We start from the raw sequence: 18,289 nt of genomic DNA on the forward strand, positions 1-18,289 counted from the left end.
GTGCTGGACCTCTGCGGTGTGTTGTGTGCTGGGTCCAGAATCGGCACTGAAGATAGTCGGATGGCTGGATGGCTTGATGATGTGGGCTCGGTGGCTGTGCAAGCGTGCACACCACTAATCCGTTTGTCTACATCATGCAGGTGTTCGCCTTCGTCGCTAATGCCCTGCTTCCGGCGTTGTTGGCCCTTCCCCCAGCAAGCACGTCATCCACTGCAGTTTACTGCAGTGACGATCGCATCTTCGCATGGCCCCAACCCGACGTCATCACTTCATCATGCCCGGCAGCGCCTCCCCTTGGATACCATTTCCCCGGCCCATCCTGGAAAGCCTCATCACCAGCAACATCAGCCACGGGATATATAACAGCGATCGACCGCCTTCGCCGCTTTGTGGGCTCGGTGGCTGTGCAAGCGTGCACACCACTAATCCGTTTGTCTACATCATGCAGGTGTTCGCCTTCGTCGCTAATGCCCTGCTTCCGGCGTTGTTGGCCCTTCCCCCAGCAAGCACGTCATCCACTGCAGTTTACTGCAGTGACGATCGCATCTTCGCATGGCCCCAACCCGACGTCATCACTTCATCATGCCCGGCAGCGCCTCCCCTTGGATACCATTTCCCCGGCCCATCCTGGAAAGCCTCATCACCAGCAACATCAGCCACGGGATATATAAGCAGCGATCGACCGCCTTCGCCGCTTTGTGGGCTCGGTGGCTGTGCAAGCGTGCACACCACTAATCCGTTTGTCTACATCATGCAGGTTAGTTATCCGCATTCCTTGTATGCTAAAAGAAGTAGCAATTATTTCCTAGTGCAGCTGCCGAGCCCGCAATGCTGCATTTTTCTTGTGCTTGAATGCGCTCATGTTGTTCGCTGCTTGCTGATCTTGGCAGGCGATATTGAAACTAACCCAGGACCTAACAATCTCGAGGCTGTATTCGCAGAACTAAAAAAGTTATCCGCCGGTCAAACTCAACTAATCTCCGAAGTGCAAGGTCTCAAAAACCAGCTTATATCCACTGACGGTGCTATAGCTGGTTTAAGTAAGCGCATGACCGATCTTGAGACACATTTGGAAGCCATGACAGCCATAAAATCTGAGTTAGAAATTATAAAATCTGAAAATACTCGGCTATCTCGTCAGATTGAAACCCTTGAGACCCGCATTGACGATAGTGAAAATAGATCTCGCCGTAACAACCTCATATTTTATGGAATTCCGGATTCTAACCCCTCCGAAACGTTTGCGGACTCTGAGGGACAGGTCATTCGTCACTGCGCTCAACACTTGAACTTAACCATTCATCCTGAGGAAATAGAACGTGCCCACCGACTCGGCCGCCATGAACCCAACCGCTCCCGACCAATAATAGTCAAATTTAATTCCTACAAAATAAAAGACACAATACTCTCTAACGGCCGCAAATTTAAAGGAACTAAATTCAGTGTCGGCGAAGACTTCTCCCACAGAGTTCGTAGCGCCCGCAAGCAGCTAGTCACCTTTGCTAAAGCTAATTCCGACAAATTTGCCCTACGCTACAAAACCTTGCATATCGGTCCCAGGCGCTACATTTTTGATGAGATCTCGCAAACTGTGAAAGAAATAACAATTGCTACACCACAATCAGATTAGCAATCATCTCTTCGCAAACAACTAAAAACCCGCCCCAAAAATATTCCCCTGTCCGCTGTGTTCACCAACATACGTAGTTTCCTTTCCAAGCGCGAACTTATTTCCAATATTGTCTTGTCATCTAGCAGCAATCTACTGATACTAACCGAAACCTGGTTGAACAGTGCCATCGCAGATAGCGAAGTACTAACTGACTTGCCAGACTTCCAAGTCTTTCGGAAAGACCGCCAGGACTCACGAGGAGGGGGAGTACTGATAGCGGTGAGCCAGCAGTTATCAATGTCGATAATTGACGACTCGTCCGACCTGGAAATCTTATGGCTCCACTGCCACGCTGTACCACACACGATTTTACTCGGTGTCTGTTATAGGGCTCCACATAACTCTCGTGATTTTTCCTGTCAGCTTAATAATTCCGTAAGTAAACTTATCACGAAGCACCCTAACGCACACATCTTCCTCTTTGGCGACTTTAATTTTCCTAATATTGATTGGCAGCACCAGCCCGCACCGACAACTAATAATGGCAAAGCAAGGGAATTTCTAGATTTCTGCTACAATTTTAACCTTACTCAAGTAATATCCAAACCTACGCGCGTAACACAAAACTGTGCGAACATTTTAGACCTATTACTGACTAATTGCCCAGATAGCGTTCAGCCCATTACGTACTTCCTTGAGATTAGTGATCACAAAACTATGCATGTCAACATCGACCTTAAAGCAATTAGGCGCCCAAAATACAATAAAACAATCCGCCTTTACAACAAAGGTAATTATGATATAATGAATGCCGAACTGACAACGTTTTTCGTAAGTTTTTCCTCAAGTTTTCATTCACGAAGTATTCATGAGAACTGGCTAGCATTTAAGAATAAACTTGATGCCCTAGTCAATGAATTCATTCCCCAAATAACTTTCCACGCTAATCCACACAAACCATGGTTTACTAAAAGTCTTAAAAGGTTGGAAAATAAAAAGAAACGCCTGTTCCGCTCAGCAAGAGCCCATGGAGCGCAAAGCGCATGGGCGAAGTACCGCGCTGCGGAAAAATCGTATCAATCTGCTATCCATAACGCCAAGCACAACTTTTTTCATCAAGACCTTCCTAATATGCTCAGCGATAACCCCAGGAAGTTCTGGCAAGCCGTTAACCCTCATCATGAACACACGATTACCCTCAAAGACGAATCAGGCATGGCTATGACCGACTCTGAGTGCGCTACTTTATTCAACGCAGCGTTCTCATCCGTCTTTACTAATGAAACCGATACGCAACTTCATACATCTAATTTACTCTTTGAGCATGCTATGCCGGTAGTCGCATTTTCCTCACTGGGTATTGCGTCCTTAATTAGAAACATGGAAATCTCATCTTCATCTGGTGTAGACAATATTAACTCAAAACTTCTAAAGAACACTAATGATATTTGTGCCGAGTTCTTATGCTTACTTTTTACCCAGTCACTCTCAACAGGACAACTACCGGACGATTGGAAAACTGGAAAGGTCGTTCCAGTCTACAAATCAGGTAACAAAGATTCGCCGTTAAATTACCGACCCATTTCCCTTACTAGTGTGCCCTGCAAACTAATGGAACACGTCATCTATACTCATATTATAAACTTCCTCGACTCGAACAATTTTTTCCATTCGTCTCAACACGGTTTTCGGAAAGGTTTTTCTTGTGAAACGCAGCTAGCCCTATTCATTCATGATTTACATGCTAATCTCGATTCTAACCTACAGACCGACGCCATTTTCCTGGATTTTGCAAAAGCATTTGACAAGGTACCTCATAAACGCTTAATCCTAAAACTTTCCCGTTTGAACTTGCCCCCCGACATAGTAAAATGGATAGAAGAATTCCTGACTAATCGCTCACAGTTTGTCGTTGTTAACAATCAAAATTCCAATCCGCTACCAGTAACATCAGGCGTCCCTCAAGGTTCTGTACTAGGCCCGCTTCTATTCCTAATTTATATTAATGACTTACCGACCAATGTGTGCTCTAATATTCGCATGTTTGCGGACGACTGCGTCGTTTATCGCACAGTTACTAACGCCTCCGACCCAACATACCTTCAAGATGACCTAAACCGCATACAGGAATGGTGCGACCGTTGGCTAATGGAACTGAACCCTCATAAATGTAAACGTTTGTCCTTCCACCGCCGCCGTAACCCGCTTGATTTCCCATATGTAGTCGCTAACGTTCACCTGCAGTCCGTTTCATCATACAAATACCTAGGCGTCACACTGTGTAACAACTTATCATGGGCTACACACGTTACTAACGTCATTTCCTCGGCTAATAAAACTCTCGGATTCTTACGACGTCATCTTCGCCACGCCCCACAACAGGTAAAATTACTAGCATATAAAACTCTTGTCAGGTCAAAGTTAGATTACGCATCGCCAGTTTGGAACCCTCATCAAGTTTACCTTATCAATGCGCTCGAGTCACTTCAAAACAGAGCAGCCAGATTCATTCATTCCTCCTATTCGTACGATATCAGTGTAACATCTTTAAAAGCGGAATCCAGTTTAGCGCCCCTTTCACTTCGTCGTCGTATTTCTAGCCTCTGCCTATACCATAAATTTTTCCATAGTTCGCTGCGCTGCGCTCCCTATATTGCCCCGCCAGCCGGCATATCCCACCACACTCGTCATCCTTTCCAAGTGTTTCGCCCCCGTGCCCGTACTGTTACCTGTGCCGCTTCTTTTTTTCACCGTGTTTCTGTAGACTGGAACGACCTCTCCAATGACATCGCTACCATCTCATGCCCATCCACATTCGCCGAAGCTGTTACCAACCATTTTTCAACATAACACTTGTTCATTTGACTCTATGTACCCACCCCTTATGTAATACCCCCAGTGGGTCTTTAAGGTATTAAAATGAAATGAAATGAAATGAAATGACGTGAGCAGTTTTTCATGGAAAAACTCTTGAGAGAGGGGGCCCTAGTCACATAGATTAAGGAGCCTAAATTAAATTTTAAGGGAAAGAGGTGTGAAGAAGACGACGTGGATTAACCGAAGAATAAAGAAGAGGAAGAAGAAGAATTCGGTGAGGTGGAGAGAGATGATTGGTGGAGAAGCATTCGGTGAGGTGCAGAGAAATGATTGGTGGAGAAGAGAAGAAGACGAAGTTGAGCGTGTGATGGAATCCCGTCTAGCCGGGAGCGTACATTTGAAAAAAATAAGAGACGCCGACCAGTGAAAAAAGGTTCGTTCTTGACGTTCCGGCTTACACACGGAAGCCTTGTTCACAATGAATTCATCACCAAACAAGGGTCGTTAAAATATTTAAATAAACCAGGGTCGTTTAAAATTTAAACGACCCTTGTTTGGTGATGAATTCATTGTGAACAAGGCTTCCGTGTGGAAGCCGAAACGTCAAGAACGAACCTTTTTTCACTGGTCGGCGTCTCTTATTTTTCAAGAGAAGAAGACGACGACAAGGCTTACGTGGACTAACACCGAGGCTATAAAAGGGCGAGTGAGGGCGAGGCACGGCGGAGAAGAGCAGAGAAGCGGAGGCTCCGGCGGTTCAGGGACACATCGGCTGGAAGGGAGCGACGCCGGCTACTGCTCCGGTTAGCTCGCGTTCTACGACTTCGCATAGTGGACTACCTGCCGTGCCTCAGCCCGTTTCGGGGAGTCATCGGAGGACGCTACCACCTGCTACGGCCAGGGATGTCTCCAGCGCTGTTGCCACACATCCGGGTGGTGCCCCTAACGCCAAAAACACCGGCATCACCTCCACGGGCGCTTGGACCGGGAGCTTATACGACGCAGCCAGCGACGCCAGCCCAAGCACGTCGAACGCCGCCTTGACGCCGCCTACTGGATCCATACAACGTCGCAGCTGCACCGAACCAACCGTGAGCACGAACGCCGACCGCTAATAGTAGAACGCTAGTATTAGACGCTGGTAGTAGTGTGGCCGGGTCGTGTGTATTTATGGTATTTGTGTTTTGTGTTAGTTTTGTTGGTTTTGTGTTCTAGTGTGCGTGCCACGTAGGGTGTATTAAATTTGCGTTTGTGTGGGTACACCTGTCGCCAAGTCCATTCTTACGGTCCGAGTGTTCTCCGTGGAGATCCGTGACACAAGGAGAACCAAGAAATTATTTTTAATGGTAGAATAATCTTGGATATCAATGTTAATGTCTGCACCCAATAGTACGCAGTATTTTTTTGTGTTGGTGTAGTTAAAAAGCTTTACGCATGGTCAATAAAGGCTTTTGTGCACCCATTTGGTAGACGATATACGACTGCAAAAAGAAAGTTCTCACTATGTACACACAAAACTTCATAAGCTTCAGTAACAACATTCAGTTCCTTTACAATCTCAAAAACAAATTTGCCGATCATAAAAAAACACAAACAACTACCTCTATTTACGCATTACAAAACAGTAACAAGCATCTTAGATCCACATTACAGAAAGAGAAAGCTTAATTGCATCGAAGTGAAAGGTAGCCTGCTACAGGAAAGAAAACAAAGTATCCTACTTATTTCGAACTGATTGAATACTGCCACACTGCTCAGATTCTGCCGGCGCCGCCATGCGGCCGAGCGGCATGACTTGGCACGTGACGGAGTGAGGAAGACGACGCTCCCGCTCGGATGCGCCCTGCTGGTCTTCTTGGCCATCCGATTAACAGCCCCTTTTGAGTCGCCCTATGTTTGTCGCCGACATTTTCGTGGAGTTTTGGGGTATCGCCGCATGCCCGATAAACCCCGAACTCAATTTCGACGCTGATCCTCGAGACTTGGAAACAACACCTTTCCACAAGGCGAACCGCCGCCTACAAGGAATGGAACCTGAGTTTCAGCCACTAACGAAGCCGGTGCGTACCACAACATCCACTACTGGCAGTAAGACATGTCAGCCTTCCGGCACTGTCTCGCCGGCTGTACTCCTTGCAACTCGCTCGTCGCCATCCTTCCACGGCCATAGATTTGAGGATACCGAGAACAGGTTGGCAAGCATTGATCGTGTGGCCGCTTTAAACCTGTGGGACGACGAGCGAAAGCTACGAAACGTGTATTTCACGTTTCAAGGCTCGGCAAAGACATGGTTCCAGAACCATGAGGCTTCCTTTACCAACTGGGAAGCGTTCCGCCGTGAGTCGCTCACCAACTTCAGCACAAACGAACTGAAAAAAATGCCAAAATCACTCTTAGCTCCATGTCTCAGCAGTCTAACGAAAGCGTCGCCATGTTTATCGAAGATAAAACGCGCCTCTTCAATCGTGCTGACACTGCCATGCGCGAGGCAACGAAGGTACGTCACCTCATGGGTGGTTTGAAGGAGCAGCTCTTCGCTGGCCTCATAAGCGATCCTCCAAGAACCGTCGCTGTTTTCGCCAAAAAAAGCCACGGCTATGGAACGTTCCTGGCAGGAATGCAGTGCGTAGTACGGTCGTCAGGGAAGTGTTGCAACCACTAACTACAGCGCGTCAGTGCCAGTCGCCAGGGAGAGGGTGCTTCGGGAGCTTGTGCGCAGTGTGGTTTGCGAAGAACTCCGCAACCTCAGCTTAGATACCCCACATGCAAGTGCTGCACCTGTAGCCGATGCCGTCCGTAACAAAATTCGGTGAGCGGTGCAGCCACCACCGGAATCACAGCCGGAGCCGTACACCATGAGCTACAGTGAAGCCTTACGGACACCGCAGCCGGAGCCGTACATCATGAGCTACAGCGAAGCCACACGGATACCTGCGTTGGAGCCGCATGCATACCGTCCTGCTGCCGAACGAATGCAGGGGTACTTTCCCCCCGTCGAGCTGCGTGATTCCAGCCCTGTTCAACGAAAAGCGGACGTGTGGTGCGCAACTAACAACCGGCCGCTGTGCTACCACTGCGGCGAGCCAGGTCATGACCTCCGCAACTGCCCATCCCAGCGGATGGGCTTAAGAAGATTTCAACCACGCGCACCTCGCCCGCGCTATGGTGAGAGACTGCGGAACTCTGAACAGTGCCTGGTCGATCATGTGCTGACATCAACGCCTCTACTACGTCAGTCTAGGTCGCCGTCTCCAAGACGGGTTCCTTCGACCAGTCACGCATCACCCTCTGGCCAATTCAGACAGAGGCACGTCTCTCCGCCAGTAAAACTCAAGACGGCGTCCTCCGGGGGTAAGACCGCCGGTGCCGCAGAGAGTGAAAAGCCCCCATCCGATGATTTGATGCGACGAGCCAAAGTCCAACAACCACAAAGACGATCTCACCGCCAGACTCAAAGACGATCTCACCGCCGGCACCACCGACGACCACATCGATGACCTCACCGACGACTTCAGCGACGACCTCATCGACGACGCCACCGAAGACCTCATCGACGAGTTGTAAGAGAACTGTTTCCGCCGCCAAAATTCTTGTTGCCGCCGACAGCTATGACGTGACAGCATTCGTGGATATCCGAGCCGACTTTTTTGTCATGAGCAGCCACCTAGCCACGACCCTCAGAAATGTTCTAACAGCTTGGGCTGGGCTGCAAGTACGCACAGCTGTCTTCCATGTGGTAACGCCGATTGGCGTCTGCACCTGCCGTATAATGATACGCGATGCAACTTTAATTGGCTGCTTCGCCGTGCTACGAGAGAGCTCCAAAGAACCGATCCTCGGCATGGACTTCCTTAAAGAGTGTGGGGCGGTCATCAACCTGCAGGAGCAATTGGTACCGTTTTCGACACAGCGAGCCGTTAATACCGACCCAGAGCTGCACAAAGCAGCACTACGAATCTCTGGCGACCACATAACGATACCGCCGAGAGCAAGCAAGTTTGCGACAGTCCAATGTGGTACCAGCTTCAGTACTCGGGGCATTGCCGAAGCGAACATGTCGCTGGTACTGTCTTAACAAGTTTCCGTTATTCGCGTCCTTGTCGACATTGTTCACCAGCTTCCCGAGCTCTTAGTGACCAACTTTATTTGCGAACGCCAACATTTGACGAAAAACACAACGATTCCCGATTTTGAAGAAATTGGCGAGCGTGCAGGCCAATGCACCTTATCCACATCGGATCCCAGAACAGCAGAACAGGACATGGCAGCAACCATTAAGACCGACGTGAACCTTGACCTTCTGACCAATCAAAAACACTGCGTGGAAAACCTTATTGACTCCACGAACGTTTTGCGTCAACCTCCAATGTTCGTCAGATGCCAATAACTAAGCACCGCGTTATCGTCGATAGTGACCAGAGATCGCTATGCCAGAGTCCTTATCGTGTTTCATTTAAGGAACGTGATGCCATCCACCGCCAAGTTGCCGAAATCCTCCGCGACGACTTCATACAGCTTTTGACGAGCCCCTGGGCATCACCTGTTTTTCTCATCGCAAAGAAAGACGGCAGCCTACGGTTGAGGGTTGATCACAGACGTCTCAATAACGTTACCAAAAAAGATGTCTATCCACTGCCGCGGATTGATGACTCATTAGTCTGCCTCCGCTATGCTACCTACTTTTCGTCACTCGACCTGCGTAGCGGTCATTGGGAAATCGAGGTACACGAACGTGACCGAGAAAAGACCGCCTTCGTTACGCCTGACGGACCGTTCGAATTTAAGGTCCTTCGTTTCAGCTCGTGTTCAGCCCCTGCAACGTTCCAACGTATGATGGACACCGTGCTATTTGACCTGAAGTGGCAGTCCTGCCTTGTGTATCTCGAATAAGTCGTGATTTGCTCGGACACGTTAGAGGAACACTTGAAGCGTTTGCATGCTGTTTTCGAGGCAATTCGTTCCGCGGGTCTGTCTCTCAAGCCTAAGAAGTGGCACTTCGCGTTTAGGGAGCTCAAGTTTCTTAGCCACATCGCGAGCGCTCAGGGCGTTAGTCACGACTCCGAAAAGACGGCCGTTGTTGCTGCATCCCCTTTACCATCAGATCTACGAAGCTTGCGTCGTTTTCTGGGACTCTGCGCCTATTATCAGAGCTCCGTTCAAAACTTCTTCAAGCTGGGAGAGCTGCTAACTCGCCTAATGAAAGACGCCGAACTCTTCTTCTGGGGCCCGAATCAGGCAAATGCCTTCACAGAACTTAAAGCCCGCCTCCAATCTACCCCTATGCTTGACCACCTCAGCGAGGAGGCCGACACGGAACTGCACACAGATGCCAGCAATGTTGGCGTCGGTGCGATAATTGTGCAGTCGCAAGACTGTGTAGAACGCGTGATCGCATATGCAGGTCGCCCTTCGTCCCTTTCCGAAGTGAATTATCCCACCACGGAAAAGGAGCGTCTGGCTATTATACACTAGGCAGTCTGAGAAGACGACGAGGATGGCGATAAGGATGACATGGATTTACCGAAGAATAAAGAAGATGAAGTAATCAGTGAGGTGTGGGAAAAGGTGGCTGGTGGAGAAAAGAAGTGGACGACGACAAGGATGACGTGGACTAACGCCAGAGTTATAAAAGCGCGAGGGAGAGCGAGGCACGGGGGAAGAACAAAGAAGCGGAGGCTCCGGCGGGTCATGGACGCTTCGGCTGGAAGAGAGCAACGCCGGCTACTGCTCCGATGAGATCGAGTTCTACGGCTTCGCAGCGTGGACTTCCTTGCCTTCCTGCGCCCGTTCCGGGGAGTCAACGGAAGAAGTTACCACCTGCTACCCCCAAGGGTGTCTCCAGCGCTGTTGCCACCCATCCGGGTGGTGCCCCCACCTCCAACATCAACGGCACCACCTCCACGGGCGCTTGGATTGGGAGCTTGTACGACGCATCCAACGACGCCGCCAGCGACGCCAGCCTGAACACGTCGAGCGCCACCTCGACGTCGGCTACTGGACCCATGCAACGCCGCATCTGCACCGCACCAACAGTAAACACGAACGCCGACCACTAACATTAAAACGGTAGTAGTAGACGCTAGTAGCAGTGTGCCCGGGTCGTGTGTATTGATAGTCTTTTTGTTTGGTGTTAGTTTTTTTAATTACTTTTGTGTACTAGTGTTAGCGTCACGTAGGGTGTATTAAATGTGCGTCTGTGTGGGTACACCTGTCGCATAGTCCATTCTTTCGGTCCGAGTGTTCTCTGGGAAGACCCGTGAGAAAGTTAAGTGGCGAGCCTGTGCCAGGATTCATTTCCTTGTTTTTTTTGTTTTGTCTTGGATCTTTCCAATGTCTCGTCAGCAGAAAGTATGAATTTGTCCAAAACATTAGAACTGGCGCTCAAGCTAGGGTTAAGCAAGGAAGAGGCGATGCGTCTTTATGAGGAGGAGGCAAAGAGGCAGAAATAGGAGGCAGATAAGCAGAGAAAGGACAGCGCGCAAGCACGCGCAGACGCTCGCGAAGCAGAAGAGCGGGAGGCGAAAAGAGCTCGCGAGGCAGAAGAGCAAGAGTATAAAAAAGCGCTCGAGGCAGAAGAGCGAGAGGATAGAAGAGCTCGGTAAGCAGAAGAACAGGAGAAAAGGAGAGAACGGGAGAAAGAGTTTCTTTTGTGGAAACAGGCGCATGTCGCGGGACGATATGAAGAAATCACGGACAATTATCAGCGCTCCTTTGCGGCTACAGAATCCCCCAGACAAGCCAGAGTTTGTCGAAGAAAGTTGATGGCTCCTTTTGATGACAAGAGATGAATTGGACGCATATCTGCAATAGTTGGAGTGGATAGCTTTGGGGCAACGCTGGGAGCGTAGTGAATGGGCCACGGCATTGAGCATGTTTAGTCGGGAGGCGCTGAATTTGTTTGGAAGGATGTCTGGAGCTGAATCCATGGACAACGAGGAAGTTAAGAAGGCACTCCTCTAAAGATTCAGGCTTACGGCAAAGAGTCATTGTGAGAAACTTCGCACCGCGAAACCGGAGGATTCTGAAATCTGTAAGCAGTATGCCTTCAGGCTGAACAACGATTTCGATAGGTGGCCGGATATATCAAACACAGAAGAGAGTTTTGAAGAGGTGCGTGACAAGCTGGTCACAGAGCTATATTTATCATGCTGCAACTCAAAGGTAGCGCTATTCCTGAAAGAGAGTTATGTTCGTTGGAAGAGTTTGCCGACGCTGCAGAACAATTCTTCGTGGCTCAAGGGCTTCGAAATATGTTTAAGAAAAAGGAGGTACCCAGAAGGTCCTAGAGACAGATGCGACAAAATGAAGATCCTATGGCGGTGCGCCTAAGGCATCAGTAGGGTGTTTCCTGTGTGGCAAGATGGGACATCGTGCAGTTGACTGTCGGCCCAGTAGCGTTGCCCAAAAGACACAGGTTGTGTCAGGGTTGTAAGAAGAGAGGACACACTGTGGATGAATGCCGATATAGAACGCAGTACCGAGCTGCATGGATTGTCGAGCCTCGGACAGAACTGGTCACACAACCTGAAGTTCCCTAGCTGAAAAGAGAGCAAACGCCGCTGGAAAATGAGGCGGGGAGTGGAAAACCCATGTCGAAAACAGCAATGCCAGTGGAGGTTGGACATGTACGGGACTGTCCTATATTGGTGCTTAGAGACAACGGAGCCAACACAGTTTTGGTTCGGAGAAGCCTGGTGAAGGACGAGGATCTTATAGGGGATGCTTCGGCCGTCACTCTTGTAGATAGCACAGTAAGGTACCTTCCTGAGTCCAGAATTCTAGTGTCCACGTCATATTATACTGAACAGAAAGTGGCAAAATGCGTAGAGCAACCCAATCTCACCTTCAGAAACATTACGGGTGCAAGAAGTGCCGAGAACCCCGATCCCGAGTGGAGGATGCTGGACGTTGAAGAACACCCAAAGGCGGAGAGGCCCACGACAGCTCACTCGGGTGATGGGGCAGTCAGTTTCTCGTTTTCAGCGGAGACAAGAGCTCAAGCGACAGCCCGAGCAACGCAGCGCCCGATCTCTACCGCCGTTGCGATGTGTCTGAGCTGAACACCGGACGAAATTGCAAATAGGCAAAGAGAAGACCCGAGCTTGAGAGCCTGCTCCGAAAGAGTTGTTGAAAAAGTGAAAAGAAAGAGGAGTCTTACGTCATTCGAATATCAATTGGTAAACGGCGTTCTGCGCAGGGAATGCATATTTAGCTCAGGAAGTTGGGTCCAACAGCTGGTGTTACCGAAAGATATGGGAGGGACAGTGTTATGCTTAGGACATGACGCCATTTTGGCCGGACACCAGGGGTTCAAAAATCGGTGTCTAGAATCACGGAGGGGTTCTGGCCAGGTGTCCAGAGTGACGTTCAACGCTTTGTTCGCTCGTGTGACATGTGCCAGCGCACTGATACAAAGGGAATAGTTGGTCCCGTACCTCTGGGCAAGATGCCAGCCATTGACCTACCGTTTCAAAGAGTGGCTATTGACGTTGGGGTGGTGGGATAAAGTACTAATAAACCACAATTTGAATGAAGGCCGAGAATATACTGAAGGCAGAGATAACGTTGGAGCGGACTTCGTGAGTGGAGCCAACTGAACAGCTCTAGGTACCGCTGGGATGTATCTTGTTATTGTTGCTGTTGTTATGCGAATATACAAGGGAGTGTGTTGTGGAGATTAACATGTTTATTATGGAAACCGTACGGTCTACGGCAGTGGTGTGTTAATATTCCTTAGAATGCAGTTTGGTGTGCTGTGTTAGTGGTGCGCTTTTAGTGTGTGCTGGACATCTGCGGTGTGTTGTGTGCTGGGTCCAGAATTGCCCCTGAAGATATTCGGTTGGCTGGAAGGCTTGAAGATGAGGATGATGTCAGCAGTTTTTTTATGAAAAAAACTCTTGAACACTTGAGAGAAGACGCCCTTGTCATATATAATAGGGAGTGTAAAATTAAAGTATGAGCGAAAGAGGTTTGAAGAAGACAACGAGGATGGAAATAAGGATGACGTGGATTATCCGAATAATAAAGATGAAGATGAATTATTCAGTGAGGTGGGAAGAGTTGATTGGTGGAGAAGAGAAGAAGAAGAGGAGGACGACAAGGATGGCGTGGAGTAACCCCAACTTTAAAAAAGAGTTTTGGATCTGCACCAAACCCCGGGCAATTCGTCACCGTGGGTATGTACCATCGTTTTTGAGGAAACAACAACAACAACAATTTTAAAAGTGCGATGGAGAGCGAGGCACGGGGGAAAGAAAAGAGAAGCGGAGGCTCGGGCGGGCCAGGGACGCTTCGGCTGGAAGAGAGCAACGCCGGCTACTGTTCTGGTGAGCTCAAATTCTACGGCTTCGCACCGTGGACTTCCTGCCGTTCCTGAGCCCACACAGGGGAGACAACGGAGGACGCTACCACCTGCTACGGCCAAAGGGTGTCTCCAGCGCTGTTGCCACCCATCATCACCGGCGTCGCCTCCACAGGCGCTTGAACCGGTAGCTTGTAGGACGCAGCCAACGACGCCGCCAGCGACGCCAGCCTGAGCACGTCGTACGCCACGTTGACGCCGGCTACTGGACCCACGCAATGCTGCATGAGCACCAAACCGTGAGAACGAACGCTGACCGCTAATAGTAGAACGCTAGTAGTAGACGCTAGTAGCAGTGTTCCCGGGTCGTTTGTATTGAGAATCTGTGTTTTGTGTTAGTTTTGTTAGTTTCGTACACTAGTGTTTGTGTCACGTAGGATGTATTAAATGTGCGTCTGTGTGGATACACCTGTCGCCTTGTCCATTTTTTCGGTCCGAGAGTTCTCCGGGGAGACCCGTCACATTATTATGGGGGCAGTTACGAAATTTCGTCCGTGCCTATATGACTGCCCGTCTCGAATCGTGAGCGAGCATCACTCCTTATGTTGGCTTGCGGACCTGGAAGATCCATCTGGGCGGATTCTCGCTGGAGCCTTCGGTATCAAGAGTTCGATGTCACAATCGTGTATAATTCAGGTCAGAAACATAGCGATGCTGACCCTCTCTCCCGAGCTCCTCTTCCTTACCCCAGACTGAGTTCGAAGATCATTCTGCTTTCATCGTCGCGGTCATCGCACCCGCCCGTGTCTAACACCAGAGGGCGGACTGCGAACTTCTTCCTCTCATCGAGTATCTCGAAAGAACCTCTCCGTCTCCCCCGCTCCTCTCGCGCGGACTCTCTTCGTTTTGTTTACGAGGTGGAGTCCACGACAAGAAAAACTACGGCCCTACCAACACTGCATATCTCCTTGTAGTCCCATCCGCACTTCATCAGGAACTTCTCACTGTATACCACGAGGACCTTGCTTCTGGCCACCTAGGATTTTCCAGAACATAGGGATACCTCCGCCACAAGTACTACCGGCCTCGGGTTGCTGAGGTTGTCCAGCACCACGTTAGAAGCTGTCGTTACTGTCAAGAATGCAAGATACCGCCGACCAAATCGGCCGGCCTTCTGAAGCCGATTCAAGCACCGCAAATCTCATTTAAGCAGGTAGGCTGTACTTACTAGGCCCATTCCCAGTGTCCTCCATGGGTAACCGGTATATTGTTGTTGCCACTGACTATCTCAGCCGGTGCTGTGTGACCAAGGCTTCCCCGTGGCACCGCGGCTGAAGTAGCAGTTATTTGTTCACCACAATTTGCGTCACCACGGCGCCCCCACGGTATGTATCAACTGATATGTATCAACGACATAAAAGTGGGTGAATTTTGGGAGAAGGTTTTCACATAATCTGGAGTGTCATAATGGCCAGCCATTTGGTGTAGTGGATACAAGAAGAATGCAAGATCAACGGGGTCACTCATTGAGCCAGATAATATTCAAGCCTCACATTGAATGAGATGCGCCGACCGTCCAGCGTACCGACGCAATACCACCTTGCCATTAGAGTGCCACGCATACTGGAAGTCGTTTTTTTATTTATTTATTCACATATTTAGATATTTACTTATGTATTTATTTATACAAAATACCCCTAAGAGCCTTCAGCTCGAGGTTATTACATAGAGGGGGACTACAGGCATGTAATGAAAAGTAAACAAATAAACCACAATTTCAAGAAACTACAAACAAAACAGTTAAATGCATATGAGTCTTTGCAAGAAAATTACAAAACACAAAATAAACCACTGAAGCTTAAAGGGCAAAACCAAAAAACATGAAGAGAGCAGCAGACAATAACGTTAATGCAAGGTATCGAATGTCTCACAAGCAACGGCGTCAAAATAAAACGAAAATCATCAATTACAGAAATACAAGACAGAAACCTAATGCAGTAGTAAGTTAACAATGTAACCAAAAAATTTAAGCAGAGGTAGTGGCAGCCAATAGATTATAAAATTTATCCGCGTCAGTGAGGGTAGCAACATGTGAGGTCAGAGCGTTCCAGTAAGTTATAGTACATGGTATGAATGAATGTGCATAGTTAGGTTTACGACGTCACAATCAAGCGCTTAGATTTAAACGAATTGCAGCGACGGTCAAAAATTGAAAGCAAAGAAAAATTCATTATGAAGCGTTGTGTTATATTTCAGTTTATGCAAAAGTGATAAACGTGGAAGTTTACGATGGAGACGTAGATCCTGAAAATCGGCGCGTTTTTTAAACGCTGTGATGCTGTTATGACGCGAATATTCAGAGAAGATAAAACAATCTGCGCGATTCTGCAATGATTCGATGTTATTTATTAAGTATACTTGATGAAGGTCCGAAATAGATGAAGCATATTCAATTTTAGGTCGAATAAGTGTGGTGTAAGCACGTAATCAGAGGTGGGAAGAAGCATACTTTATGTTTTAAAAGGCCTAAAGACCAATTAGCAGATGCAAGAATAAGGTTAATATGGTGGTTCTATGTTAGGTCTGGAAGAAGTTTTGACTGTTTTGTTCTGCTTTGAGATCCTTGGACCAGATAAAACGTGACAGGCATGCTTCAAAACCTTGCGTCAGACTGGTCTGGTCATGTGCTGCACTGAGTGTGCCAAATCGTTTCATGCGGGAAAATGTTCACATGTCACGGAGACCGCGGCTAAACGAAGACTTCGCCTTCTTTGAGGTGCGAAAATGTTCAGCATGCTATCCGTCCCGCTTGCGAAAAATAGAGAGCGAGGGAAAGAAAGATGCTGTCATGTGTGCCTTTTTGAGCGCAATTCACGCAAAGCTAGATAAGTTCGAAAATCTTCCGGAAAAGGTTAATAGCACCGAGAGGTTTATACAGGTGACGTCAGACAAATATGAAGTGTTGTGTCAAGTCGCCAGGCAAGGCGCTGAACTGAAAGAGCTGCGTAAGCGAAGGGTGGTTATCAAGGAGAGTAGCAGTAAATATCAAGTTCAACACTTGAAAATGGCAATGAATGATCTAGTGTAGGGAAGCCGACGTCAAAATGCATTTAAGAAATTCACAATGCGTACATGAAGGCGCTGATGAGCTTCTGGAATTGCAAATCGGTGAGGTGGCCGCTTTGAATAGGCTTCCAGCTCAAAGGAAAGTGTACAACAGCATAATCTTACCGGTACTCACCTACGGGGCAGAAACGTGGAGGCTAACGAAAAGAGTTCAGCTTAAGTTAAGGACAACGCAGCGAGCCATGGAAAGAAAAAATGATAGGTGTAACGTTAAGAGATCGGAAGCGGGCAGAGTGGGTGAGGGAACAAACACGGGTTAATGACATCCTAGTCGAAATCAAGAGAAAGAAATGGGCTTGGGCAGGGCATGTAATGCGAAGGCAAGATAACCGCTGGTCTTTAAGGGTAACGGAGTGGGTTCCAAGAGAAAGTAAGCGTAGCAGGGGGCGGCAGAAGGTTAGATGGGCGGATGAGATTAAGAAGTTTGCAGGCAAAGGGTGGATGCAGCTGGCAAAGGATAGGGTTAATTAGAGAGACATGGGAGAGGCCTTTGCCATGCAGTGGGTGTAGTAGGGCTGATGATGATGATGATGATGATGACCGACTCAACTAAAGCATTATTTAAAGAATACGCAGTTTGAAATCTAAACATTCGGTTAGTAAAAAACAAATTTTGTTTCAGGAAGTTTTGCACTGAGCAGGAACGACTGGTTGATCTGCGTCAGATTATCCATTATCGAGAAGTAAGGTCCAGAACTTCTCAAAGATCTACCGGGTTCGATCCACTCCCCCCTCTGAGCTTGACGTAAAAACCGGAGCACATTGCCAGGAGCGCTGTCAAGTTTAGCTGGAAGCCTATTCAAAGCGGCCACCTCACCGATATGCAATTCCAGAAGCTCATCAGCGCCTTCATGTACGCATTGTGAATTTCTTAAATGCATTTTGACGTCGGCTTCCCTACACTAGATCATTCATTGCCATTTTCAAGTGTTGAACTTGATATTTACTGCTACTCTCCTTGATAACCACCCTTCGCTTACGCAGCTCTTTCAGTTCAGCGCCTTGCCTGGCGACTTGACACAACACTTCATATTTGTCTGACGTCACCTGTATAAACCTCTCGGTGCTATTAACCTTTTCCGGAAGATTTTCGAACTTATCTAGCTTTGCGTGAATTGCGCTCAAAAAGGCACACATGACAGCATCTTTCTTTCCCTCGCTCTCTATTTTTCGCAAGCGGGACGGATAGCATGCTGAACATTTTCGCACCTCAAAGAAGGCGAAGTCTTCGTTTAGCCGCGGTCTCCGTGACATGTGAACATTTTCCCGCATGAAACGATTTGGCACACTCAGAGCAGCACATGACCAGACCAGTCTGACGCAAGGTTTTGAAGCATGCCTGTCACGTTTTATCTGGTTCAAGGATCTCAAAGCAGAACAAAACAGTCAAAACTTCGGCACACCAACGGTGGCAACGCCTGCACAGCTTTTAG

At 48.4% G+C, this 18,289-nt stretch overlaps 1 protein-coding gene across 1 annotated transcript; it reads left to right on the top strand.

Annotated features, from left to right (window-relative positions):
* The first annotated feature begins 626 nt into the window (after positions 1-626).
* Positions 627-4,255, top strand: LOC144110324 (uncharacterized). Its single transcript, XM_077643177.1, has one exon. The coding sequence runs from the start codon at positions 752-754 to the stop codon at positions 1,628-1,630; it is 879 nt and encodes a 292-aa protein (XP_077499303.1). The 5' UTR covers positions 627-751; the 3' UTR covers positions 1,631-4,255.
* Positions 4,256-18,289: the final 14,034 nt, after the last annotated feature.

Source organism: Amblyomma americanum, chromosome 11 (assembly GCF_052857255.1).
Source record: "Amblyomma americanum isolate KBUSLIRL-KWMA chromosome 11, ASM5285725v1, whole genome shotgun sequence".
NCBI lineage: Eukaryota > Metazoa > Arthropoda > Arachnida > Ixodida > Ixodidae > Amblyomma > Amblyomma americanum.

Bases quoted from the DNA above. Each gene is read 5' to 3' on its own strand.
- LOC144110324 (XM_077643177.1), top strand. From the start codon at position 752: ATGCAGGTTAGTTATCCGCATTCCTTGTATGCTAAAAGAAGTAGCAAT.